Source organism: Erpetoichthys calabaricus, chromosome 15, assembly GCF_900747795.2.
Source record: "Erpetoichthys calabaricus chromosome 15, fErpCal1.3, whole genome shotgun sequence".
In the NCBI taxonomy this organism is placed as follows: domain Eukaryota; kingdom Metazoa; phylum Chordata; class Cladistia; order Polypteriformes; family Polypteridae; genus Erpetoichthys; species Erpetoichthys calabaricus.
The window spans coordinates 28,368,110-28,394,774 of NC_041408.2; the positions used below are offsets into that span (position 1 = coordinate 28,368,110).

The 26,665-nt window shown below is 40.3% G+C and overlaps 1 protein-coding gene across 1 annotated transcript in view; it reads left to right on the forward strand.

Moving 5' to 3' along the window:
• The first annotated feature begins 249 nt into the window (after window positions 1–249).
• Window positions 250–26,665, forward strand: part of ppp3r1b (protein phosphatase 3 (formerly 2B), regulatory s1ubunit B, alpha isoform, b) — an 84,041-nt gene continuing 57,625 nt past the window's right edge. Inside the window, exon 1 of the mRNA XM_028792566.2 lies at window positions 250–527. Coding sequence (XP_028648399.1) covers window positions 525–527 — 3 coding nt within the window. The 5' untranslated portion in view covers window positions 250–524. The remainder of the gene's footprint in view (window positions 528–26,665) is intronic.

A 26,665-nucleotide genomic window follows, 5' to 3' on the forward strand; every position in this document is an offset into this window, starting at 1 on the left:
AGTTGCCTACATCGCACTGACTTGTGGGACTTCCAACACTAAAAGGCTTCCGCAAACTGTACACTGACGTACGTTCAGTCGACAGCGAAAACATTCGATGATTCTTGCGGCCTCCACTCGCCTAATAAATTTTGGAACGGCCCTCAAAATGGCGAAAGTGCTTCCCCCGGAAGGGTGGGGGTAATAGCGTGGTGGTCGCAGCCTTGCAGCCATATCCTTTTCCATTTGGAGGTTTAATTCCCGGATGTAGTGGCTTGCCACCCCTCCCCCACCAAACACCCCTCCCTTTTCTCTACCCAACAACCTCCTCCGCTTTTTTCTCTTCCCTCCCTGTTGGTCTACCGAGTGCGAGGCACTGCAGTGAAACCGACATCTGGGAAGCGAGCGTGTCACAAGTAATACTAGGTTTTTTAAACACCGAAAAAATAGTGTAAGATTGCAACAGAGAGGGCAGCGACGCGGGTAACGTTTGATTTGGGCATATAGTAAAACGATCACCGGATAGAAGACATCTCGCGTCAAAAATGGTAAGATGGGCCGTTGGCTTGGTTTTTCTTCGTGTTTTATGATTTCTTCATTGCAGCGACAGTCATTATCGACATGTTTATATCAACAATTACCTCATCAAAAGTGCACACGGCGCATTAGACATCGGAATCCGAATTTAAAAAGCCGTGGTTGCACATTTAATTTTACATTCTAATTATGCATGTTTTTATTACTGTAGTAGCACAGCAGTCGTTATTCTGAACATGTCAATTTGGTCCACTTGTTACAGATTTGCATTCGACCTGTGGTATTACTGTAATGTTAAACTTAAAAGTTAAATATCAGGTTAAAAATTTTCGATAATACGGTTTCGATGAGGTTTGAATACACGCATGTTTTGTGAACTGGATGCATTTACCAATTGCTGTTTCTAATTTTAGCAAAATCGTCGTTTGTTACACCTGCTTTTTTCAGTTATTTGATGGTCTACATGACAGTAAATCTAGCGAAATAAGGCCGTGCTTGCTCCTTGATGTTTACGTGGCCTTCTCAAAGGAGTAAGCACGTCGAGCGATCGTGCTTACGAGTTGCTGCGATCGTATCTTGTATGGAGGGGTTAAGGGTGGGTTACAGATCCTTAATAGTCATTCTGAACGAATGTATCCCTCACAGCTGTAAGTGTGGGCCGAAAGTGCATTCGTATTGCCCGCTGCATCTTGTAATTTTTATAGGATTTGTTACCATCCTATGTTAACCACCTGCTCGCATTTTGTAAGACAGCTACCGCTTGCATCATTTGTTTAGTTTGCAGTGATCACAGTACTGACCGTTTCGCTTCTCTTGTCTGGTTTTCCATCGATATTTATGCGAAAAATTGACTGGTTTAAGTTTATCGTTCGTATTGACCGGCCTTATTGCAGTGTTTCAGTAACAGTCTGCGGCCTAAAAGTAGGTTCGATCGTGTCCAACATTTCAATTTAATTCTGACCCGGACTGTTCTACCTTCGCCACTTGTAGCAGTTGCACTCTTTCCACACACATCTTGTTATTATTTGATTACATGTTATTTACAACTTGTCACATACACAATTCTAACCGGTTTTAATCTTTTAAATTATTAGGACTTTGGTCTGCATTATATGCTAATCCGTGATCAGAATTGGCTATTTTCGTTATGTTCGATTTATAGCTACTGGCCGGAGTTCTGGTTTTCACCAGGTCAGGCGTGTGGAGGTGCACGGTGCCTGGGTCAGTGTAAAGTAACCAGTTAATCTAATATGTGTCTCTTTTTGCTGTGTAAGGTAACCGAGTCTCTGGAGGAATTCCACCATGAGCACCACCAGATTTCAGCAGTGAAGTTTGTGTATATGCTGTATGTGTTTGTTTGTGTGTATTTATTTATAAAATGTTATGTTGGCTAGTACTAGGGAAATATTTGCAGATATTTTCTTAGCATGAACCAACCTAAAAATGTATACACGGAAATATCAGTTTATTAATCATAAAAGACAAGATAGAACCTCCGCTTCCAGGTGTGTGTTAGGAGACATAAAATATATACATATATATATATATATATATATATATATATATATATATATATATATCCAAGTGGACCCCCTCAAGGTCTTCCAAATTTCTTCCTTTCATCCCAATAGAAAAGGTCTGTGTATTTAGATACATAGCTAGATTTTTAGTAGAGGAGTTAAGGAACAAAAAAATGCACAATTCCTAAAAAAGGAATAATAACAAAAATATTTTGATCCATTATATTACATTTTTGCTGTAACTGTAAAGGGGGTAGGAGGGACAAAAAGAGCTTGGTAAAGAATGTTATTCATTGATTCATCTGGTTGTAGTTGTTTGAGTTTGATATATTCGTTTGTGCAATCACAACTTTTTTGTCTAAGGGCTTTTTTTTCCGTGTGTGCAGAATGTGCTCCATTCAGCTTTCTGTTTGATCAGTTCGCTTTGTGTGCACAGACAATACCTGTTTTGCTACATTTGTTTGAAGGCAGCAGTATCAACCTGCGTATTTTAATCACCAGTGCAAAAGTTACAAACATGTCATTCTTTGTAGATTCACCAGAAACAAATATTTGAATATATACTATTTTTAATATGGGTATTCCAGTTTTAATTTGCCAACCCTGTCGCAGATTTGTGTCTTCTATATTGAAAGTTGACAACCAGTTTGGATCACTGTGATGTAAACCTTTGTACGGTGTGGTATTTCAGCCCCCGTACACAGACAGACAGACACCAAATGTCCAAAACACACACGTTTAATTATAGTCTTCAATATTGTACAGCACCACACAATGCTCAAACCAGCCAAACTCAGTCACTTGTCTCTCTCTCTCTTTCTCTCTTCACTCCTTCACACACAAGTTCCGTCCTCTTCCTCCCAACTCCGGCTTGACTAATGGAGTGAGGTGGCCCCTTTTATAACACCCCGGATGTGCTCCAGGTGCTTTGCAATGATCTTCCGGCGGCACTTCCTGGTGTGGCAGAAATGCCACATGAGCACCCTGAAGCACTCTGGGTGTGCCTGGAGTTTCTTCCGGCAGCACTTCCACTACAATCCAGGGCTCCATGATCGTCTGGGTGCCCCCTGGTGGTGGCCACAGGCAAAGCCAGGGTTGAGCTTCTAAGCTCTGATCCCATGGCCCTGATGCAGACCAGGGCGGATGCCCTCTCATGACCCAGGGGAGGTATTGTCCCTCTCCTGGGGCCTCATGCATAATGCTGTACGTAGAATTCGCACTATAACGTGACGTAAGCACAAAAGCCGAACTGTACTTAAGCACAGAAAAATCCAGACGCAGGAATCTGTGCGTACGCAAACTTCCACGTTCTTCCGCTACATAAATCCCGATCAGTGTGAAAAGTAATGCTCGTGCACGTGCATGCTGTCCCGCCCCAACTCCTCCCAGAATTAAACCTCTTTGAATATGCAAAGCAAATGTACGAGGAAAAAAATTGAATTTTAGCGAATACCAAATGGAGGCAAAGAAAAACGTACTATTTGGTGGTTTAAACAGTTATATAAGCAACAAAAGGAAGTTGATCGAGGGACATAGCGTGTCGTAGGAGAAACTCGAAAGTTCAAGTTCACAAAGTCGCACAGTGCCCGAAATAAAAAAGAAGTTGTGACATATTAAAATCGGCGTGAAAAGGAGACTCGTAGCCCACCGTCTGAGTGTCATATGAAAGCTTATTAGGGTACAGTGGAAAAAAAGGCACACAGTGTGAAAAAAGCATGAAATATCAACTTTAATCTCGAAATTTCCACTTTAATCACGTAGTTTATTTTGTCATTAAAGTAGAACATCATAAACTTCATCTTAAAATCGTTTAATTTACTAGTTTCTCAAATCCCATCATAACTAAAGTGGCACGTTAAATGATTTCTGTATTTGATCGAATATGTGCTGTATGTGCCTGAATCACTACGTGCTCGTCCTCCGACAGGACACAGAATCCATTACATTCGTAATATTACAGCTCTCTAAATAAAATACTGAGATGTATATGTGATATCATTTTCATGATGATATGAGTTAAAGCATGTTATTAAACATGGGAACACGGTGGCACAGTGATTGTTCATGTCTTACTCAAGATGCTTGCTGTGCCATGCGCGACCTTCGATGAAATGCTTTATTACAGAAGTACTGTCTTTTTCAAACATACTAACCCCCAATTCCTGTCCTTACTTTTCTTTCTCCAAATACCCAATCGCCACACAATCAGCTCTGTAATAGACGTTAAGCCATCTGTAAGCTTAGAACACCGATTCTTCAAAACTTTTAAAGAACATCGAAATATCTTTATAATGTTTAATTATTCTATCCATCTATCCTTCCAGTGTCACGCCAGCCACAGCATGAATACAGCGCGAGGCAGGAACAAACTGTGAACGAAGCTCAAGCTCACTAGTGCTGCGGCACCGTGTAGTTAAAGTTTTATCTGTATAATATAATAAACATATTTTGCTGCATTTCATCTTAAAAATAATATTGTCATATGTAAATACACGCTTTATAAAGTGGCTCAGGTTGTGCAATATTATAACTGTATCATATGTACAATTACCTCATGGTAACTTGCAAGTACAAACAGTTCTACAAGGAGCACTTGATGGACTGATTGAGTGTGTGTATAGTTCTTGAGATGAAACTGTTTGTGAACCGCGAAGTCCGAACAGGAAAGGCTCTGAAGCTTTGTCGGATGAGAGCAGTTCAAATACCGAATGGCTGAGGCAGCGAGTGCTTGATGCTGTATAACGATAATTCTCTTTCCAAATGCTGTAGGTCTGTGATTCAAACTCAGATAAAGTGATATAAATACTCTGAGTGCCGCAGTGAGAGTAATACGGAAAAAGATGATCCGCTGTGGCAACCCCTAACGGGAGCAGCTGACAAGAAGAAGAAGAAGGTGCAGTGAGAGTAACAACGCTAAAGCAGTTATGGTATTTAGAATAGTTTGACCATTCTGTGGACCATTATATTGTTACAGGTTAATTACAATCAGATGCATTAAAGTAATAAACAATATGCGGTTAATTTCAGTGTATTTATAAAGCCGCGTCAGGGATGTGGATCTAAAAAAGAAAGGGTAATCACACAGGAACAGTAGCACTGCTTTGACGTTGGGTGCCGCCAGTCTGCAAAACCAAGCAGAGAACTTGCGTACGACAGGATATGAGCTACCGTGGAAATGTGCGTGGCTTTACGCCAAGTTTAGGTTTTATACATTGAGATTTGAACGTGGAAACGTTCTTATGCAACATTTCTGTGCGTACGCACCATGTATACATGAGGCCCCTGGTCCTTCCAGGCATCTGCCACAACAGGTACTTGTAAGGCATCTTAGATAGGTGTATGAAGTAAGGATATATGTAGTAAGTTTTTATTTTTTCCTACTGAACTTCGTCTAGTTGCTAACTGAGTTAAAAATAGTGCTTAATATTTATTTCTTAGGGCAATGCTGTGTAATTGGTGTAATTTCAGTAACATGCTTAATAAAGAAGCTTTGTAATTTTAATTAGACTGCTTACTAACCTTTAGTTCCTTTTTTCTACTTGCAAATAGGCCCAGAAAAGCTTACAAGCTTTGCTTGAATTTTGTTCAAGTTCTTTAGAATTGATAGAGTGAAATCTTCTGTATTATGTAATATTGTTTTGTAACCATATGTTATAATGGAATAGTTGTTTGATAAGCTGTTATAGTTTACTCTTTGATCAAACGGTGAGTGGTATTTACCCTTAGTTTGTGGTGTGCCAGTCACTTTGTACTGGTGTTTATGAGGTTTGTGAAATAACACAAATGTCATACTAAATGGTGCTTCCCAAGAGGAGAATCTGTAAAAAACTGTCGCTTACATTTGCCAGTTTGTGATGTAACACAGACCTCTTGTCTATTTTATGTTCTGTAAAATAAAAAATGGCTAGAACAAAAAGGCAGTTTGCCAGTCATTTTGTATTTAAGCAAATCGAATTATGTGTTACCTTTGCTTTTTATTTTCAAAACAAAATTAGAAGTACATTTTCATCTCTTTATTTGTATCAAGATGCAGATGACCAGAGACTTGTTTCTCCCAAAACACAGTACATATACTACATGGTACATAGTTAGTACATGTTAACTGAACTAAGTTGAAAGTTGTAATATCAGAAATAACTCCCATAGCACATAAAAGCAGCACAAGTGGCTGAAAATCTTTCCAATATTATTGAGTAAGGATGTGAGCCAAGTGAATGCCCAGTCATTTGTACCTTCTAAGAGGAAGAGGAGTGAATTTTAGGAAATGGGAATAGTTAGTTTCAGAAAAGGCAGACCACACTAAGGGTCCCAAATGCATTTAGTAAATCATGAGTATATATGTACATTGAAGTATTGTTTAATGGTTGTCTGCCATTTACTCTGGAATACAGATAGTGTGCTACATGCTACATTTGCAGAATGACAGTCATGTATGGCAACGGTAGTAGAGTAGAAGGCTATCTACTTTATTGAAGTTTCTTTAAACCAGATGGGTGTTCATTTTTTTTGTTTGCTTTAAATGCATACACTGTATGTTGAAATTAAGTTAATTTTTGCATGCTGAAACATGTGGTCCTACCTGCCTATGAACATGCTTATGAAGGCCAAAAAAAAAAACCAAAAAGGCCTCTATCCTTTGCTTAGAGGTGAGTTTAGTCCTATGCTGGATGAATGTGGGCTCATAAAGTGGAGAACTGGATCCCCAGAATAATGATTGGTGAAAATCAAAATGCAGTTGAGAAAACTGCAAATTGACATCACTCGTTTGAAAGGAACAAAGGTGCAAATGATGTAAATGAAAGAATGCTGACGATATTAGAATTAGTATTGACACTACTTGAATATTTTTAGCTATTTTTTCTGAATTCATGTGTCACTTGGGGCTGATAGTGTTCTAATCAGCAGACAGATTAGATGTTAGGTAATGTATTTACCTATTAATAAAATCGGTGATCAAAATTACCATAAAAAAACATGATTGCGCTATCAGCAAGTGCAGAGTAAATTTTTTAATTGATAGATAATATAGTATACTAACTGTATTACCCGGCTTCGCCTTGGAAAATTTTGTAAGACCGTGGACCTCAGTTATTGTGCTGGTGGTTAATCGGTAAATCGGTATAAACAATATTTCGTTTTTTTTTTTGTTGTTTCAGTAGGAATAATATGAAATTTATGTATATATTGTTATTAGATGTTTAACATTTTTATTTACTCCTTTCACTCAAGTACAGTATTTCTTTTTTCATGTTTTCCATCAGTTATACGTAGTCCCCCTTTAGAGTCTGCAGATGAATGTATATTTTAGCTTTTGGGCTTTGGAGACGGCCATTGGACAACTAAGCAAAGAGACTTTTTTTTGTGGTACTTGAAGGAGCCAGATAAACTATAGTATTAGAGCCGCAAACGTGACAGCTTCTTGGTTGTTTAGCTCTAGCAGCAGCTCCTTCACATTAAAGGACTTAAAAGACATCATCAGTGAAAGTGTTCAGTTAAAAGGAGGCAGGAGCCAAGCTGTAGGCTGTCTGCTTAGGACAGAGAGCAAAATATTGCATATCTGAGCTGGCTTTAAAGCCTTGTAACACCGTGTGATATGTAAGGTGTATACTAGTTGGAAAATGACTGACTGACTATTCTCTGATGCTGATCCTCCGTGGGTACACTTTTAAGTTATTGGAAAAGTTTTTTTTTGTGTCTCCTGATTTTTGAAAGTGTTTTCTCCATAGCTGAACAAGCCTTGGAGAACGAAAACACAGCTTGATAGGTGACAGTATGCAATATAATGCTTGAGGTGGATATACATAACGAGCAGTACACCATCTGTTACACTGATGTCTTAATGTGAGAAGCACGGAGCATTTTCCCATTAGAAATATAAGTGCCACTATCTAAGACTGACGTTTCTTCCTTGAAGTTTGCAACACTGCAATCTTAATTTGTCAGTGTTCTCCTTTGTTTTACATGCCACAAATGAAGAGTAGGAGTGGGGTGCAGTTTTCAACGTTGCAGCCTGATGCTGGGGGTCAACAGAGCGGAATGTATATGTAAGATGAAAGCTGGTACACATCATAAGAATGCTGGTAGTTAACAGCAAAAAAAAAAAACCAAAACATGCTTGCTAGCTATTGAGCTTTGCTGAACTTTCTGTTTACATTTTATGTGATTACATCTCTCTTTTCCTGTCTAGGAATCCACCCCATTTTCAGTCATCTATCCACTGTATTTTTTACTGGTGCTATTGGCATTGCCCATCAATCACTTCTGATGCGTCATTCATTTGCATAATGTCAGTGTAGCTGATATGTAAGTTAACATATTATTAATAAATATCACCAAATAAACAATTTGCCGATAAATAATAAAATCAACCAATGTGTTTTTTTATTTTTTATTATTTTTATTATATATAGGTGCCTTTCAAGGCACTCAAGAACACCTTACAAAACATATTAATAGCAATAATCACAATATGGAATAAATAAAAAATAAAATCTGTTAATTGAAATTAAATATATCAACTAAAATTGATATCAAATGAAATAAGTGTGTCAACGGGTGGATTTAAAAGTTGTAAGAAACTCAATGTTATGATGTCTTGTAGGAGAGCATTACGGGGGGGGGGGGGGGGGTTACTCGGCTGAAAGTTCTAAACACCACAGTAATTAGGAGAGTAGAAGGTATAATAAGATTAATAGAGAAGGAGGATCTAACAATACAGGAAAGAGTGGAGATATGAAATAAAATCAGAGAGATGTGGAGGTAAAGAGCAAAATCTTAAAATCAATGTGATATTGAAGAGGGAGCCAGTGGAGATGCGGAAGGACAGGAGGAATATGTTCTACGGAAGGGGTTCTGGTAATGATATGAGCAACAGCATTATGAACCAGTTGGAGTTTGTGGAGGAGTTTGTGAGAAAAACCAGAAAGGACAGAATTACAGTAATTGAGATATAACCAGGGCATGTACAAGAATAGCAGTACTATTAGCTGTAAGAAACCTGTGTAGACGGCCAATATTATATAATAGAAATATGCCGACCAAGTGATGTTATGTGCTTTAAATTGTAAGGTACTACAGAGAATAACGCCTAAACTCAACCTGAGAGGAAGAGGAGATTGGAGAACTGCCAATAGTCAAAGAAATATTGTTACATTTGGCCAGAACAGTTTTAGTTCCTTTCAGAAAAACCTCTGCTTTATCACTGTTAAATTTGAGATAGTTAGCAGACAACCGTGATATAACTTCCTGCAAACATTCACAGAAAGAAGAGGGTGGAAGAGTGCAATCGGGCTTAGTAGACAGATAAAGCTGGGTGTCATCAACATAACAGTAGAAGTGAATATTAAATTTCCTAAAAGTATGACCAGGTGGTAGAAGGTAAATAATAAATAGAAGGAGGCCTAAGACAGAGCCCTGGGGACCAGCACTAAGAACTAGGCAAACTTGTGATCTGGAATTTAACTGTGCAAACTGAGTTCAATCTGAGAGATAAGATTTAAATCAGGCGTGTGGAGTACCAATGATACAAATTGATTTTAATCACTATAGAAGAATATCATGAGAAATTGTGTCAAAGGCAGAGCTCAGATCAAGGAGCACAAGTATGGTTATCAGCCCAGAGTCAGCGGCCATCAGCAGGTCATTGGTGATTTTAATAAGAGCTGTTTCTGTACAGTGAAACGAACGAAAACCAGACTGAAATCATTCAAACAACTGGTTTTTAGTAAGGTGAGAGTGAACCTGCACGGTAACAGTTTTTTCGAGTGTTTTTGATAGGAGCAGTAAATTTCAGATCGGACAGTAATTATTTAGGTTGTAAAGATCTGCACCAGATTTTTGAGAATTGGAGTTATCACAGCCGTATTGAAAGATAAAGGTACAAGACCAGAGATAATAGAAGAATGTAAAATGTTAAAGAAGAAAGAGGAGGCAAACAGGATCCAACTGATGGGTAGAGAGCTTTTAGGTTGGGAGCATGCACTGATAGATTTTCTAATAATACCAGATATTTGTTCCAAAGTTGATAGTTTAAAACTCGAAAGAAAAGTTGATAGTTTAAAACTCGAAAGAAAAGAAGAGGGGGAATCATAAACAGTTTCATGTGCAGTGTCCTAAAGAGGTCAGATGCTGGTGGATATTTCCAACCTTAGTATTATTAATGTTCATAAAGAAGTTACATTGTTCAGTGCAATAAAATTGAGGTGGAAGTTTGTTGGTTGGCCATAAGATCTTGTTTACAGTACAGTTGAAGTAACGCCATGTTTCTGTATTGCCAATGTTTAGTCAAATCCATCAAAATATTTGAGATTTTTGGTGATTTTTTTTTTTTTTTTTTTTTTACACATCCCCAAAATAGTGAAGTATTGATATTTGGGTTTCTGTTTTCACACATTAACAGCCACATGTGAATTAAACAATTTCTTTTTCTTCAGTTTTATTTTTGAATAAAAGCCCATTTGATTTGTTATACCTTTTGTGAAAGTGCTTATTTGATCACATTATACACTTCACATCAACATTTTGCAGTTATTCCTATAACGTGAAAAAAAGGAAAACAATTGTTTTAGTGATGTGTTCATTTCTTGCCTCTCAAGAAATGTCATCCTACATTTACACAGATTGTTGTAGACATGGAACACACATGAAATGTATGTGTTTTGAATAATGATGTATTATTTTCCTATACAATTCCAGACACCTTATTCCCAGATAAACAGACTTCAGCTGCATTGGTGAGGGTTGGGATAACAGGCTGCCTGCCTGTGGCCGACTGACACATTTGCAAAGCAAAGGCACTATTGGTGTGCAGTTAACACAGTGATCAGGAGGTGTGAGTAAAATTAAGGTGGCCCTGCATTACAAATATTTTCGCAGGCTTCAGTGATTCTAGTGTTAATTAAATAAAGTGTTTTTGTTGATGAATATATATGTATATGTGTATATATTGTGGAAGTTTGATGGTGCTGTAACAGCGCTAACCCGACACAAACAGACACTAGAGTTACCAGTCCAAAAAACACACGTGAATTTTATTTACAGTGTTCCCAACAGCTCAAACACACACCTTCTTTACTATTTATCTTTGCTTTCTTATTTTCTCTTTATCTCACAGTCCTTTTCTTTTCTCCTCCACTCCTCCTCAGCAAGCTTTGTCCTCCTCCTCCCAACTCTGGCTCCTGGAATACTCCAAACTTTCACTCCCATGAACCTCTGCAAGGCCTGTGGGCCCATTCTGGGGGAGGTAACGTGCTGGCCATGCTTGCTCCCCCGGTCCTTCCAGTATGGAGGCATCCCGGCCGGGCAAGGATCCTTGCCGTCCTCCGCAATAAATATACAGTAATCCCTTGCTATATCGCGCTTCGACTTTCACGGCTTCACTCTATTGCGGATTTTATATGTAAGCATATTTAAATATATATCTCGGATTTTTCGCTGGTTCGTGGGTTTCAGTGGACAATGGGTCTTTTAATTTCTGGTACATGCTTCCTCAGTTGGTTTGCCTAGTTGATTTCATACAAGGGACGCTGTTGACAGATGGCTGAGAAGCTACCCAATCAGAGCACGTATTACGTATTAAATAAAACTCCTCAAATATATTGTGAGCAGGGGGGCTGTTCGCACCCCTAGAGGATACGGACGCTCCTCATAAAATGCTGAAAGACTACCTTCACATTGCTCCCTTCCTTGCTGGGTTTACTTGTGGCTGCTTTGTTGCGTGATATGCTTCCTGCACGGTGCTTCACACACTTAAAAGCCCAAACAGCACCTCTTGATTTTTGATTGTTTGCTTTTCTCTCTCTCTTGCTCTGACGTTCTCTGCTCCTGATGGAGGGGGTGTGAGCAGGGGGGCTGTTCGCACCACTAGAGGATACGGACGCTCGTCTAAAAAATGCTGAAAGACTACCTTCACATTGCTCCCTTCCTTGCTGGGCTTATTTGCGGCTGCTTTGTCAAGAGATATGCTTCCTGCACCGTGCTTCGCTTACTTAAAAGCTCGAACAGCACCTATCGGTTTTTGATTGTTTGCTTTTCTCTCTCTCTGACATTCTCTGCTCCTGACGCGCACACCTTTGAAGAGAAATATATGTTTGCATTCTTTTAATTGTGAGACGGAACTGTTATCTCTGTCTTGTCATGGAGCACGTTTAAACTTTTGAAAAAGAGACAAATGTTTGTTTGCAGTGTTTGAATAAAGTTCCTGTCTCTCTACAACCTCCTGTGTTTCTGTGCAAATCTGTGACCCAAGCGTGACAATATGAAAATAACCATATAAACATATGGTTTTTACTTCGTGGATTTTCACCTATTGCGGGGGGGCTCTGGAATGTAACCCCTGCGATAGGTGAGGGATGACTATATGTATATATGTGTTAGCTGGTAGGTAACCACCCAAATATCAGTTTGTGATCAGACCTATTCATATATACTGCTCAAAAACATTTAATGAACACTTTAAATCAGAGTACTGTATAGCATCAAGTCAATAAAACTTTTGGGATATTGATCTGGTCAATTATGTAGCAGAGGGGATTGTTAATCGGTTTTAGCCTCTTTAGTGTTAATGAAATCAACAACAGATGTACTAGAGGGGCAACAATGAGACAACCCCCAAAACAGGAATGGTTTAATAGGTGGAGGCCACTGATATTTTTCCCCTCCTCATCTTTTCTGACTGTTTTTTTCACTTGTTTTACATTTGGCTACGGTCAGTGTCACTCCTGGTAGCATGAGATGATACCTGGACCCTACAGAGATTACAAAGGTATTCCAACTTCTCCAGGATGGCACATCAATATGTGCCATTGCCAGAAGGTTTACTGTGTCTCCCAGCACAGTCTCGAGGGCATGGAGGAGATTCCAGGAGACAGGCAGTTGCTCTAGGAGAGCTGGACAGGACTGTAGAAGGTCCTTAACCCATCAGCAGGACTGGTGTCTGCTCCTTTGGGTAAAGGAGGAACAGGATGAGCACTGCCAGAGCCCTACAAAATGACCTCCAGCAGGCCAGTGGTGTGAATGTCTCTGACCAGACAAGGAAAAGAGGCCTATGGGCCCAATGTCCTCTAGTGGGCCCTGTGCTCACTGCCCAGCACTGTGGAGCTCGATTGGCATTTTCCATAGAATAGCAGAATTGGCCGCTCCACCACTGGCGCCCTGTGCTTTTCACAGATGAGAGCAGGTTCACCCTGAGCACGTGACAGACATGAAAGGGTTTGGAGAAGCTGTGGAGAACGTTATGCGGCCTGTAACCTCATTCAGCATGACCGGTTTGGTGGTGGGTCAGTGATGGTCTGGGGAGGCATATTCATAGAGGGACGCTTAGACCTCTACTGGCTAGACAACGGCATCTTGACTGCCATTAGGTATTGGGATTAAATCCTTGGACCCATTGTCAGACATGAGCATAAGCATGCTCACTCATTCTCGATTATAATAGTGAGTCAAAGACCTGAGAGTAGGTGTTTCTCCTCTAGTTTTGAAAATATGCAGTGATTACATGTTACTACATATTTTTGTAATGATGAGTTATTCTTACTTTGTTGAACTGTTCACATTATTCTCTGCTTTTCAGCCCAAAGTGTACATGTAGAATTAATCATGAATGTAATATTTAATAAAATATGCATTTTGTCTTCCAGTACACTTGTGTTAATTTGTCATCTAATCTGCTTGGTTAATACTGATGTTCAGGTTGTTACTGATTTATTTTTGTAAGAGGAAATAATTTAAAATGAATAAGCCAAAGTCTACATTATCATTAAGCAGTACTTCCTCTGCAAGGCAAACTGATTTGCACCTGCACCTGCTCTTCAGAATTAATTCCTGTTTTAGAAATGACAAAAATAGTTTACATAGTAAGCATATGGCGGACTAACAGTAAAATTGTCTAAAAATATAACTTTGCAAAATATTGTTGCCCAGAATTTATAATAAAGCAAATCCACCTGCAGAGTGTAGAAATAACTTCCCTTTAATAGTTTCTATCAGGATTAATTCAGAAGAACAATGTACAGTAGGACTTGAATTTAATTGTGGCACTAGTCTGTGATGGACTTGTAGGTATTGTTCCTGCCTTGAATCTGATGATTGCTGGGATAGTCTTCAGCTACCTCACAACCCTACCCTGATAAGCAGGTTAAGAAAATGGATGAATCGATTGGCAATAATTTGTATCTGATTTATAAATCCAATATATTCTCAATTTGGGAGACATCCTGCTAGTCTTCTGAAACAAAATGTTATTCATGCTTTTAGTATGCAGTCTGTCAGCTGTGAATGATACCAGGGCTGTGGAGTCGGAGTTGGAGACAATTTTGGGTACCTGGAGTTGGGGTCGGAGTTGGCAAAAATGTACCGACTCCTAATAAATTTAAATTGTAATGAAAAAAAAATACAGCAAGATTACAAACAATAGTCATAATTAAGTACTTAATCTGATGTCAGAATAAAGCCCAGTGCATAGTTGTGTTACTACTAGTGTGAAAATCTGCTGAGCTATTATACAACCTGACATTCTGGATTATGGTACATTACAAAGTGTTCATTTAATTTCAGATATAATGTGTTTAACAAGTTCATTTGAGTGTAAGCAAGTGTAATGATGTAGGTGTACGTGTGTGCTATGGCCTGATGTGTGTTCAGGGGTTCTTGTCTTTTGTTTAAACTGACCAGTACGATAGTCCGCTTCCTAGCCAGTAGTTCTGTGGTTAAATGACGTGTATGTTGCCTTCCTTTAATCAACATGGAAAATGCATTAGCATATTAAATACAGAGTAGTCGGAGTCAGAAGTACCGGAAACTAAGGAGTCGGAGTCAAAGATTTATCTACCAACTCCCTGAATGATACAAGTTTTATCTCTTTTGCATCCCATTGTTAGCAAAACTGATTAATTGGAATAAATTGGGGGGGGGGGGGGGGGTGTTAGGAAGTGATAGTATTAGTGTATCAGATAATGCAAATACTACAGTTGAGTATTGTAAGAACTTTGTAATATCTGAATATATTTGTAGGATATATAAATAACAGAAAGATTAATAATTTTACATGACATTTATCTAGTTTGCTAGATGTTGCTGTTCTTCTTCAAAGGTCAAGGGGAGGTGGAGGAGATGCTCTGCTTTTCAAAGGTCATTATTGAAGTATAGTTAACTGTAAGTGAAACTCTTAATATATTAAATGTTTTCCGTTATGGGCTGGGACATTGTCTACTTTTGATCTAGCGTGTTGTGCACAACAGTGTTCACTATTCTTTTGTTTGCTTTAACTGGATACGCAACGTAATGCTGTTTATGACTGGCCTCCGTTATGTATATAACAGCAATGATCTGCAATGTAATAACACAGTTATACAAATTTAGTTCCATTTGGGAAAATACTGAAGAAAAAAAAACTTTTGGGTGTCCAGTACTTGTACTTAGATCACTTCCAAAATACAAGTGATTATAAAGCAGTAGAGATCCTGTATGAGACCTCCAGCACTAGCTACATTTTAATAGGGCTGTGAAATTAGCCAGAAACTAGGGTTTGAATATTCAATTTATATATAAATAAATGTTCAAATATATTTGAACTTAGGAAAACATTTGTACATTCTTTTTTTTTTATACTTTATTATTACGGTAGCGGCCACAGTGGAAGCACCAGTAAGACCAAAGGCCAACTGCAAAAAAAAAAAAAAAATGCAAATGTTATTTAAATATAAGAGCCATCAAAATCTTGAGCAAATTCACTACTGGTTTGTTTTTAGTCCTGAAGAGTGGGTGCACAAGTTTATCAGGGCAGCGATCCATAAAATCTTACCCAAAAAGGAGCTTAAATCCTTACAAACAATACCTGTGGCACTGCAATTTAATTTTTTTATTATTATTATTTTTAATTCACTTACAATAATGTTGTTTGGGTCCCATTTGTAGAACTCCGCTGGTGTCGGGTGTATCACTAGCTTTGGCAATTAGTAGGGCTTAGCCCCCCCCCCCCCCCCAATTTGATATTGCCATTACTTCAGCATGTGTAATTGATGTAAATGTATTGCCCCTGTGGAGCATACATGCAGTCAATAAGAGTTGGATCCCCATGGAGTCGTCAATACATGTTAGAGTGCAGAACAGGAGGAAGAATGGCTGGGCTCTCAAAGAGGATGGCTGCCAGAGATGAGGGGCTAAAGTCCTGGCTGCCCCGCAATGATGCTACTGACTGTTCTGCACTGCAGATGTATTGTGACAGGTCTTGGGGACATTTTTATACTTCATGCTCAGAACGTGCATGCACACGTATTATGGCTGCCACGTTTTCCCAGCGTTCGTTTGACGCATCCTCTGAACACATCCTCAGAAATTAACGTGACGCATGTGCGAGATGAGTTGCAGCACCAGCAAAAAATTGGGGGATACAGTGTGTTCCAGTTGGACCGTGACGTCAGAGTCTCTGTTTATTATGACCATGTGACAGCAAGCCGCTTTGCAGTTCCTACAGGATCAATGTTCGTGCTTCAGTGTTTGATGAATGGTTTGATGTGGTGAAGCAAAATACTGACAGTCAGATATATTTGTGGTGCCTTTCTTTTCAATGTATCCCCATCGTAATGACATAATACATTTTAAAGGTCGTTTTTTTTTTTTTTTTTTTTTTATTTGCACCTTCCAAACAACAATAGAATGTGCAGAAGCGTATTTGAGCCACAGATGAAAGAAAAAATTAGGGACACAGTGAAAGGGTCTATTTTGTGATTAAAGTGAAAATTTTGTCTTTAATTCTCAATCTTTCCACTTTAATGTCATAGTTTGTCATTAAAATAGAACATTATAAATGTCATCTTAAAACTGACTCAGTTGTTAGTTGCTACATGCTTCTGGGGCTTCCTCCTGCTCAGAGAGCAACGGCAGGCAGAAATTGCCACACAAAACACATTACATTTTTAATATTCCAGCTCTCTGCACGTTTAGAATTTGTAGATATATACTTAATATCGTTTTCTTGAAGAAATGTATTAAAGTATGTACAGTGCTGTGAAAAAGTATTTGCCCCCTTCCCTCTTATTTTTTTTTTTTTTGCATGTTTGTCACACTTAAATGTTTCAGATCATCAGACAAATTTAAATATTAGACAAAGATAACAAACACAAAATGCAGTTTTTAAAGGGATGACAAACCTACGTGGCCCTATGTGAAAAAGTAATTGCCCCCTAAACCAAATAACTGGTTTGCCAACCTTAGCAGCAACAACTGCAATCAAGGTTTTGCGATAACTGGCAAGGAGTCTTTCACGGAGGGATTTTGGCCCACTCTTCTTTGCAGAATTGTTTCAGTTCAGCCACATTGTATGGTTTCTGAGCATGAACCGCTTTTTGAAGGTCATGCCACAGCATCTCAATTGGATTCAAGTCCGGACTTTGACTAGGCCACTCCTAAACCCTCATTTTGTTTTTTTTAAGCCATTCAGAGGTGGACTTGCTGGTGTGTTTTGCATCATTGTCCTGCTGCAGAACCCAATTGCGCTTCAGCTTGAGGTCAGAAACTGATGGCCAGACATTCTCCTTCAGGATTTTTTGGTAAAGAGCAGATTTCATGGTTCCATCAATCACAGCAAGTCATCCAGGTCCTAAAGCAGCCCCAGACCATCACACTACCACCACCATGTTTGACTGTTGGTATGATCTTTTTCTGAAATGCTGTGTTACTTTTATGCCACATGTAATTTCAACTTTTGTTTCATAAGTCCACAGAAGTCTTGGGGATCATCAAGATGTTTTTTGGCAAAAGTGAGACAGGTCAGCAGTGGTTTTTGCTTTGGAACTCTGCCATGAATACTATTTTTGCTCAGTCTCTTTCTTATGGTTGAGTCACGAACACTGACCTTAACTGATGCGAGTGAGGCCCGCAGTTCTTTAAATGCTGTTCTGGATAAGTCGTTGCTGCATAATTTTTGTAGGCCGGCCACTCCTGGGAAGGTTCACCACTATTACATATTTTCTCCATTTGTGGATAATGGCTCTCACTGTGGTTCGTTGGAGTCCCAAAGCATTAGAAATGGCTTTGTAACCTTTTCTAGACTGATAGATGTCAGTTACTTTGTTTCTTATCTTTTCCTGAACTTCCTTAGATCACGGCATGTCTTCCTTTTTGATGTCTTTTGGCCTACTTCACTTTGTCTGACAGGTACCAGGTCTGGTAGTAATCAGGCCTGGGTTTAGCTAGTGAAATTGAACTCTGCCTTCCAAAAAATGTGATTAACTACAGTTACTTCATGATTTAATAAGGGGGAGGGGGGCACAATAACTTTTTCGCATAGGGCCATGTAGGTTTGCAAAGTTTTTGTTTCCTTATTAAATAAAATCATCAATTAAAACTGCATTTTGTATTTACTTGGGTTATCTTTGTCTAATATTTAAATTTGTTTGGTGATCTGAAACATTTAAGTGTGACAAACATGCAAAAACAAAATCAGGAAGGGGGAAGATACTTTTTCATAGCATTGTATATTACATTTTACAGATAAATTGTTAACTTAGTTTAAATAACGAATACTGTTAATAATTACACATGTGGGGGTGGCACGGGCGAGGAGCAGTAGCACTGCTGCCTCGCAGTAAGGAGTCACGTCCCTGGTGTTCTCTGCCTGGAGTTTGCATGTTTTCCTGGTGGGTTTCCACAGTGTGCTTCAGTTTCCTTCCAAGGACGTGCAGGATTGGGGATTTGGTGATGCCAAAATGACACTATTGTATTTTGTGCTTATATTCACCTTGCAATGAGCTGATGCCCTGTCCAGGTGGTGTTTCTGCCTTGCGCCCAATGCTTGCAGGAATGGGCATGCCCATGGATTGATGGATGTAATCATTAAACATCCATCCTTTTCAGAGAGATTGTGGCAAGGTGTCCTGAAATAAATGGATGATATCTTGCAGTGCCACTTGATGGAATCCTCCAGATTTACATAAAGTACATGCACATGTATAAACAGTACACCATTTGTGTAGCAGTAGTATCTGCAGGCGTATGCGTTGCGTGAAGTATAAACCCCGATTTACTGCTGCAGGGGTGGCTGTGAGGAATGGGAAGTAAGGTTAGGGTGAAGCCCAGGTGAAAGCACTTTTTCTGAGGGTGCAGGGCACCTCCGTAGCAGGAACTGAGTGACAGAGGTGAGGAGAAAGTGCTTTTGCACTAAACAGGCTGAGCAGTTTCACGCTCGTAGTCTGTTTTCTTTGTTCCAAATCATGGGATGGTTCATTATTTTGGTTTAATGTCTATTTAGTTCGGTTGTGTTTTACAAAGTAAACATATTAATAAACACCCTGTGGGTGTGTCATGGATTTCTTTCATTGGGCAGAATTTTTTTTTTTCTTGGAACAAATATGAAGGACCAAAAGCAATTGTTTTTGTGCACTGCTGCATGTTCCATAATTTTTTGGTTTATGTACCATAAACAGCTTTATGAGCAAAATACCTGTTCTGGAACAACTGGAAGAAAATTTAAAATTATGCTGCTATGCATGTTATAAAAAGGACCTGTTTCAGATAGGCAGGTGTACAAAAGAAGGCTCTGCTGTGAGCACACACTGACATGCTTCAGTTTTGTAATGGTAGATGTGTCATTTAAATCTGTGATGTTGTGTTTTTACTCTCCAGTAGCCGTCATATGAATGTTACCTCAATTTAGTTAATCTCAAATCATGTGGTTACTGTCTTAACTCTTAAAAACATTTATTATTGTTAGAATGTTTGATTAAAGCCATCTGACAGAGCGGGAGCATCACTTTCATAATGTTAGATTAGGGGGTTTGATGGTCTGTTTCATTGTGCACTAATATTTGTTTCTTGCCACTTCTGTATGTATTTTACTAGACCCACATACCCGGGAGGCTCTGAGGCTGAGTCAGGTGCTAGGCTTGCTCTGATTGACAATTGAGATTTTTATTTACGTGAACTATTACATTTGTGCCTATGCATATTTATTTTTACCTATCCATTGTTTGCACTGCTCCAAGTTAACCCTTGACTCATTATACTGTGAAGGAGATTTCCTAATTACTGACAGCAGATGCCTAGCCTAACTACCATGCGCATGCAGTTTCACCCATAATGCAGAGTGTTTCATGTAGTTAGATTGGTCCTGTGTCAGATTCATACCTCATGTGAACTGCTCCAGGGTTTGTTTAGTACTGCAGTGAGACCACCCTTTCCACAGGATTTTGGTACAGTTGCTTTAATCACACATTATAGTGTAAGTGGCATGTTCACATCTACCTAAATGAACCAGACTTTGGAGGGAATTGCACTAGCATCAGAAAAAAATGAACTAGGTGTGAAAATGCCTGTAGATCAGGAGGACTCTGCTAATTAGCAAGATTGCTATTGGGGTGAGAATAGTGAGCACAGTAAAGGAGCAGGCAAGAGGCAGGCAGTTTGAAGTCAGACTTGTTTTATTATTTTGGAGGTGTTGAATGGGTAGTGGCAGGGTGTCATTTATATTACGACATTCAGAATAAAATACCAGTCGAAACCTTTGGACTCGCCCAGAAAAAGTGGATTGTCACAGTATTATGTCAGGGTTTGCACAATCTGTCTCCTTTTTTCTACTTTACAGATGCAGAAATATTTCAATAATAGCAGTTGTGGATATTTTTAATTACATCTAATTTTTAAGCATTGTGTGTCAAACTATCAGCCACATAAGACAGAGACCAATTGTGGGACATGACTTGTTTGCCAACACTGATGTGGCTCTTTAGGGATCTAATGTTTAAGAGTGGGTAGGACAGAATGAGATGTAAAATTATACATTTAGTTTACCTGAGCAGATCTCATAAAAACTGCAGGTTACACTTGGCGTTACACTTGGCATATCAGGGTGCAGAATAGTGGAGTAGAAGCAGAAAAAAAGCATTATATTCTGAAGTTGTACAGAAGTTGTAAGCATTTCTAAAGAAGACAACAAGCTAACCATTCAAAATTATAAAAAGCTGATTCTTGAAGCGAAGTGCAAAAACAGATTTGTAAAAAGCTGCAGCTTTGCATAACACATCTGGGGTACTGCAATGCCAAAAATTAGTGTGTGTTCTTTTACAATCAGATGTCTGCTTTTGCCTTCAAATAAGTCCTTTCTTTAAATTAATTGGAATTATATTCAAATAGCACTGTTTTCCTCTGACATCCCTACATGCTATGCAACTAATTTGGCAGACATCACAAGTTTGTTATATTACAGTCTAGTGTCTTAAATCTGAGACAATTTCAGATCCAAAGACAAGTAATGCTGCACAGTTATTTTCACAATATGCTTCTAGTGATTTTCAGTCATAGCCTTCATTTACATAATCTTAGTTGGATGCAGTCAGTGGTGCTCTCCCGTGAAGCCAATCTTCTAATACGTCCTACCCAGCGACTGAGACCAGCTAGTATGTGACTGGGTAGGATAAAATCAAGAAGGTTTCATTTTTTTCTTTGGTTGGAGGTGTGGGCTTTTTGCTTACAAGAACCTGTGAATATTCAGATAGAAGTGTACTGGAGAAGGATTAAGGAACACCTGTTTTGAACCTCACAAATTGACTTAAAGCTACTGTTTGGTGTTGGGTTTTATGTACTAAAACAGAATGGGGGGAAAAAAAGAAAAAAGGGCCAAGGCTGTGGCTTATTCCACCACAGCAGTTAACCCTTTGTATATCGACTCTGTCAGTCAGCACAGCAGGTGCAAGTGGACATCTCAAATGAAAGGGAAGCTCTTCTGTCTGATGTCTTATATTTCACATAACAAGAAAAAATAAACAAAAGACAGAGATTGCTGCTGAACTCACTGCAGCTATTAACCTTTTATACAGTACTGGCTCTGTCAGGTAGCACACTATTGGCTGTCAGGAAAGGTTCAAGCATAACAGCTGGAAGATCAGCACTCAGTCGGTAAATGTGACATGGGCTGCTATTTAAAGTTGTGTGATTTGATATTGTGCAGTGATGAGATCAACAACTGATCACCAAACCAGACTTACCCCACGACAAACGTTGTGTAATGTGATATCAGCTTAAGTTGTGTTGTATGGTGTAAGATTAAGTGTTAAGGTTTTTCAGTTAATTATGCAGTCAATTGCTTTTGTATCTGCAGTAAAATCAAGATTGTGTTCACTGCAACAAATTTTACTCTTTGCTTTTTCACATAGCTTATTTAAGCTAAATGTTGCCATTTTTCCACTCCCCAAAGCATTTGGTTAGGTGAATAGGAAATTCACAAACTGTACTTGTAAGGTTATGTTTCTGTTTATGCTCTGTGATAAGCTAACAAAATCTACAATGGGATTTTCCATTGCTGCTGAAATTGGTTGCCATTTGTGTGCTGTAAACATAAGGGACAGGAAGCTATGAAGAGTATTGGGGAATTTAAACTGGACTACCTTTTCTTAAAGATATGGATGGTTGAAAACAAGTTCATACTTCAGCTCTTGCTGCTCTCTTCTGATCCCACAGCATTAATTTTTCTTGGCTGTCAAATCTGGGGACTGAAGGCGGGCTGGGTCATGACTATTTCCTGACTGTTGAGGAAAATACATGTCACAGTTAAACCTTTTCCTTGGTGTGTGTGTATACATGTATACTGTATGTATATGTATGTATGTGTGAAATGTATTTTGTAAAATTTGGGAATTTGTAAAGTTCCAAAAAGCTAAACTTGAATTTGCAAGCACTATGCGGAATCCGCGCAAATGTAGTAATGTATAGGAATACTCTTCTATAGCCTCCCACCTACCTGAAGAAATGGCTCCCTATAGCAATGTTTCTTACTAAGACATTTGCAATTGTGAAGCTTTGAACTTCTGTGCTTAAAGATCCTCGCCCTCCACAGATCTGACATTAGTATTGCATGGACCTTGGGGTCAGGGCCTGTAAGCAACATGCTCCTCAGGTGTCTGCGAACTGCCTGAGGGGCCAGGAATACATGGAGATGCTGTCGTTGAGCAGCAGGTAAAGGGCAGAGGGCACATGGAACTTCGAGAGCACTTTGATCACATCTTCCGGGTTCTACAGCCAATTGGGCTTGAACGCTTGGCCTCCAGGAAAGTCTTGGATATGGATCCTGAGCTTGGTTTTTCTCACAGAGTGCCGGGGGGAACAGTGTGATGTATGGGTTGCCTCTGACCTGATTAGTGAGCTGTAAATTTTTGCAGCATGCAAGAAGTTACAAAGGAGTAGCTAGGAGTGTGTGGTGCTGCTGAAGTCCTGAGTGGCATGGCAGAAACAGTGTTACACTGAAAAGCTAAACAGTCCTTTTAGGGCTACTTGCCAGTAATCAGCATGAAGAGGCTAATTCCATTCCCCCATCTCTTGCACCACCTGGGTGTGTCACAGTATTATTGAGCATTCTCCAAAGCATCAGCAATCAAAGTGTCAACAGTGTGTGTGTGTGTGCACATGAGAGAGAGTAAATTTCCATTTTTTCTTGTATTTTTTATATGCACTGACATTTAAATTTTTCTGTGTCTTATTGTATGTATAATCTGCGAATCGCTGGATCCTGGTTCCAGCGCCCAGAACCGTATCGTTGGACTTGGTACTCCAGTACTGGTGGTGCGGTGAAGGAGATCAATCACATCCTCGTGGGCAGACACTGGAGGCTGTTGCAAAACTGCAGGGTCTGCAGAAGTGCCCAGTTTGTGAATTCTGACCACAGACTTGTTGCTACTCTTAGGATCCAGCTTCGGTCCAGTAGGTTACCACCTACTAGGAAAATGAGCCTGGACTTGGCCAAACTCCAAGACCAGGCTGTTTCTAATTAATTTGCATGCAGTTTGTGTGAGGAACTTACAGATTTGGGTACGACTGCTGATCCTAATGTGATGTGGGAGATCTTCCGTGACAAGACCCTGAAGGTTACTGAGGGTTGTGTTGGTGTTATCGGTGTTCCCAGAAGGAGGTGTTTGATCTCGCAGGGTGTATCATCGAGAGGAGTCGCAGCGCATGGCTCAATGACAACTCTGGTCTGTACTGGGAACTGAGAGAGATGGCTGCGAGGGCTCTGAGGGCAGATAAAGAGGCGTTTGTTAGAGGAATCTGTGACACACCATCTGTGGTCTAGCGATCCATGTCCTACTTACAGAGGAATCGAAGCATTACGCACATCTGAATCTGTTCCTCGGAGAGTTGCAGTCAGGGCATCTGATGGAATGGTCCTTACAGATGACACTGCAGTTGTGACCCACTGGGCTGGCTACTTTGAGCAGTTGTTCAAAGCTGATCCTCTGGCTAGGACGTTGTATGTCTCTGGGACCATGGTTTTTGAGGCTGATCCTCCAATTAGCTGTGAACCACCCAGTCTCGCTGAGATTGCACAGGTGGTGAACCAGCTGAGGAGGGGAAAGGCTGCAGGGATCTGTGGTATCCGGGGTGAACTTCTCCAGGCTGGTGGTAAGGCTGCCCTCCTGGCATTGCAAGCAATCTTTGCTTCCATTTGGGAGACTGGCATTATCCTAACTGACTGGAAAACGGGACTTGTCGTCCCTATTTGGAAAGGGAAGGGTGATCGCCTGGATTGCAGCAACTACAGGGGGATAACACTGCTCTCGGTGCTGGGTAAGGGGGCGGAGTGGTGGCTCTGAGGCTAAGGATCTGTGCTGGTATCCCGAAGGTTGCCGGTTCGAATCCCCGTCACTGCCAAAAGAGATCCTACTCTGCTGGGCCCTTGAGCAAGGCCCTTAACCTGTAATTGCTCCAGGGGCGCTGTACAATGGCTGACCCTGCGCTCTGACCCCAAGGGGTATGCGAAAACTACCAAATTCCTAATACAAGAAATTGTATAAGGCGAAATAAACAAAAAAAAAAAAAAAAAAAGTCCTTGCTAGGATCATCTTCAATAGGATCCGTGATCACTTGCTGACCTGCCAGCGACCAGAACAGTCTGGTTTTACGCACAAGAAGTCTACCATTGACCACATCCTGGCACTGAGGGTTCTCATGGAGCGCAAATGTGAATATCGGCAGAGTTTTTTTGCAGACTTTGTCAGTTTTCGCAAAGCGTTCAACTCAGTAGATCGAGCTGTCCTGTGGGACGTCCTGAGGATTCGCGGGATCCCCTCGAGGTTGCTAGATATCATGGCCAGCCTGTACACTGGTACCTTGAGTGCTGTGCAGAGTGGAGGCAGGACCTCTGCGTTTTTCCCAGTTGATTCTGGGGTTCGTCAGGGGTGTGTTCTTGCTCCTACTCTGTTCAGTGCTTGTATGGACTGGGTGTTGGGCAAGGTCATGGGGTGCAGCGGCTGTGGGGCATCTGTTGGTGAAGAAAGGTTCACGGATCTTGACTTTGCTGACGATGCTGTGATCTTCGCGGAGTTAATGGAGGCTCTGATCGGGGTGCTTGAGAGACTGAACGAGGCGTTTGAGTGTCTGGGCTTGTGAGTGTCCTGGATAAAAACCAAGATCCATGCGTTTAATGACCTCTTGGGCACAGCCATCAGCAGTGTGTCTGTTTGCGGAGAAAGTGTTGACCTCGTTGAGACGTTTACTTACCTAGGCAGTGACATTCATGTTTCTGGTGACTCTTCCTATGAAGTCAGTAGACAGATTTGGAGAGCTGGGGTCATGTGGTCGCTGGAAAGTGGTGTGTGATACTCCCGATATCTATGCAGAAGGACAAAGGTCCAAGTCTTTAGAGTCCTGGTGCTTCCTGTCTTGCTATATGGTTGCGAGACATGGACACTATCCAGTGACCTGAGATGAAGACTGGACTCCTTTGTTACTGTCTCTCTCCGGAAAATCCTTGGATACCGCTGGTTTGACTTTGTGTCAAATAAGCGGTTGCTCATGGAGTCCCGAATGAGGCACATTACCTGCATTGTGAGGGAGCGTCAGTTACGGCACTGTGGCCATGAGGCATGTTTCCCCGAAGGTGATCCAGCTCGTAAGATCCTCATTGTTGGGGACCTGAGTGGCTGCACCAGACTAAGGGGTCGCCCACGTAACACCTGGCTGCGGCAGATAGAGGGTCATTTCCGGAGTGTGGGACTGGACCGCATGTCTGCCAGGGGGGTTGCAAACCGGGATCTCGAGTTGTTTCGTTGTGTAGTGGGTGTGGCAATGCACTGTACCAGTGCATGCTCCCCAGCTTGACTTGACTTGATTGTATGTATACATTTCTGTTCCACCAAGCAAAAAAAAAAAAAAAAAACTTAGCAGTAGTCTTCAGCAGTGTTGATTGGTGAAACTCTCCAAAGCATTTTTTTGCAGTGAATTTGCTGGGTTCACTGATGATCCCATATGTTGAATTTTCTCTAAAAATTTCCTGTGCAGCCAAGCTTTTTTCCTCCATGCCCTACGTGAGGCTAGCGTCACATCACAGATCTGTAGCAGTCATGTTAGATGGGGTGTCACTTTTAGATCTTTACTACCTGCTTGATTTGCTTTGTGTGTTCACAAAACTTTCATATGTACTGTAAGGGTCTTCCATCTCATACTCACACTGTCCAGATCCACGTTGCACATATTCAAATAATTTATGCTCTATACAGGCATGCGTGATGTTACTACTTGATCATTAACTGCAGACAGATTTACACCCTACATGAGTTATTCATAATCATTTTCAATCCTAATGATAATATAAAAATGCTTTGTTGTTCTGGATAGATTGATTGTACATATGCTCCTTGCTATGTAGT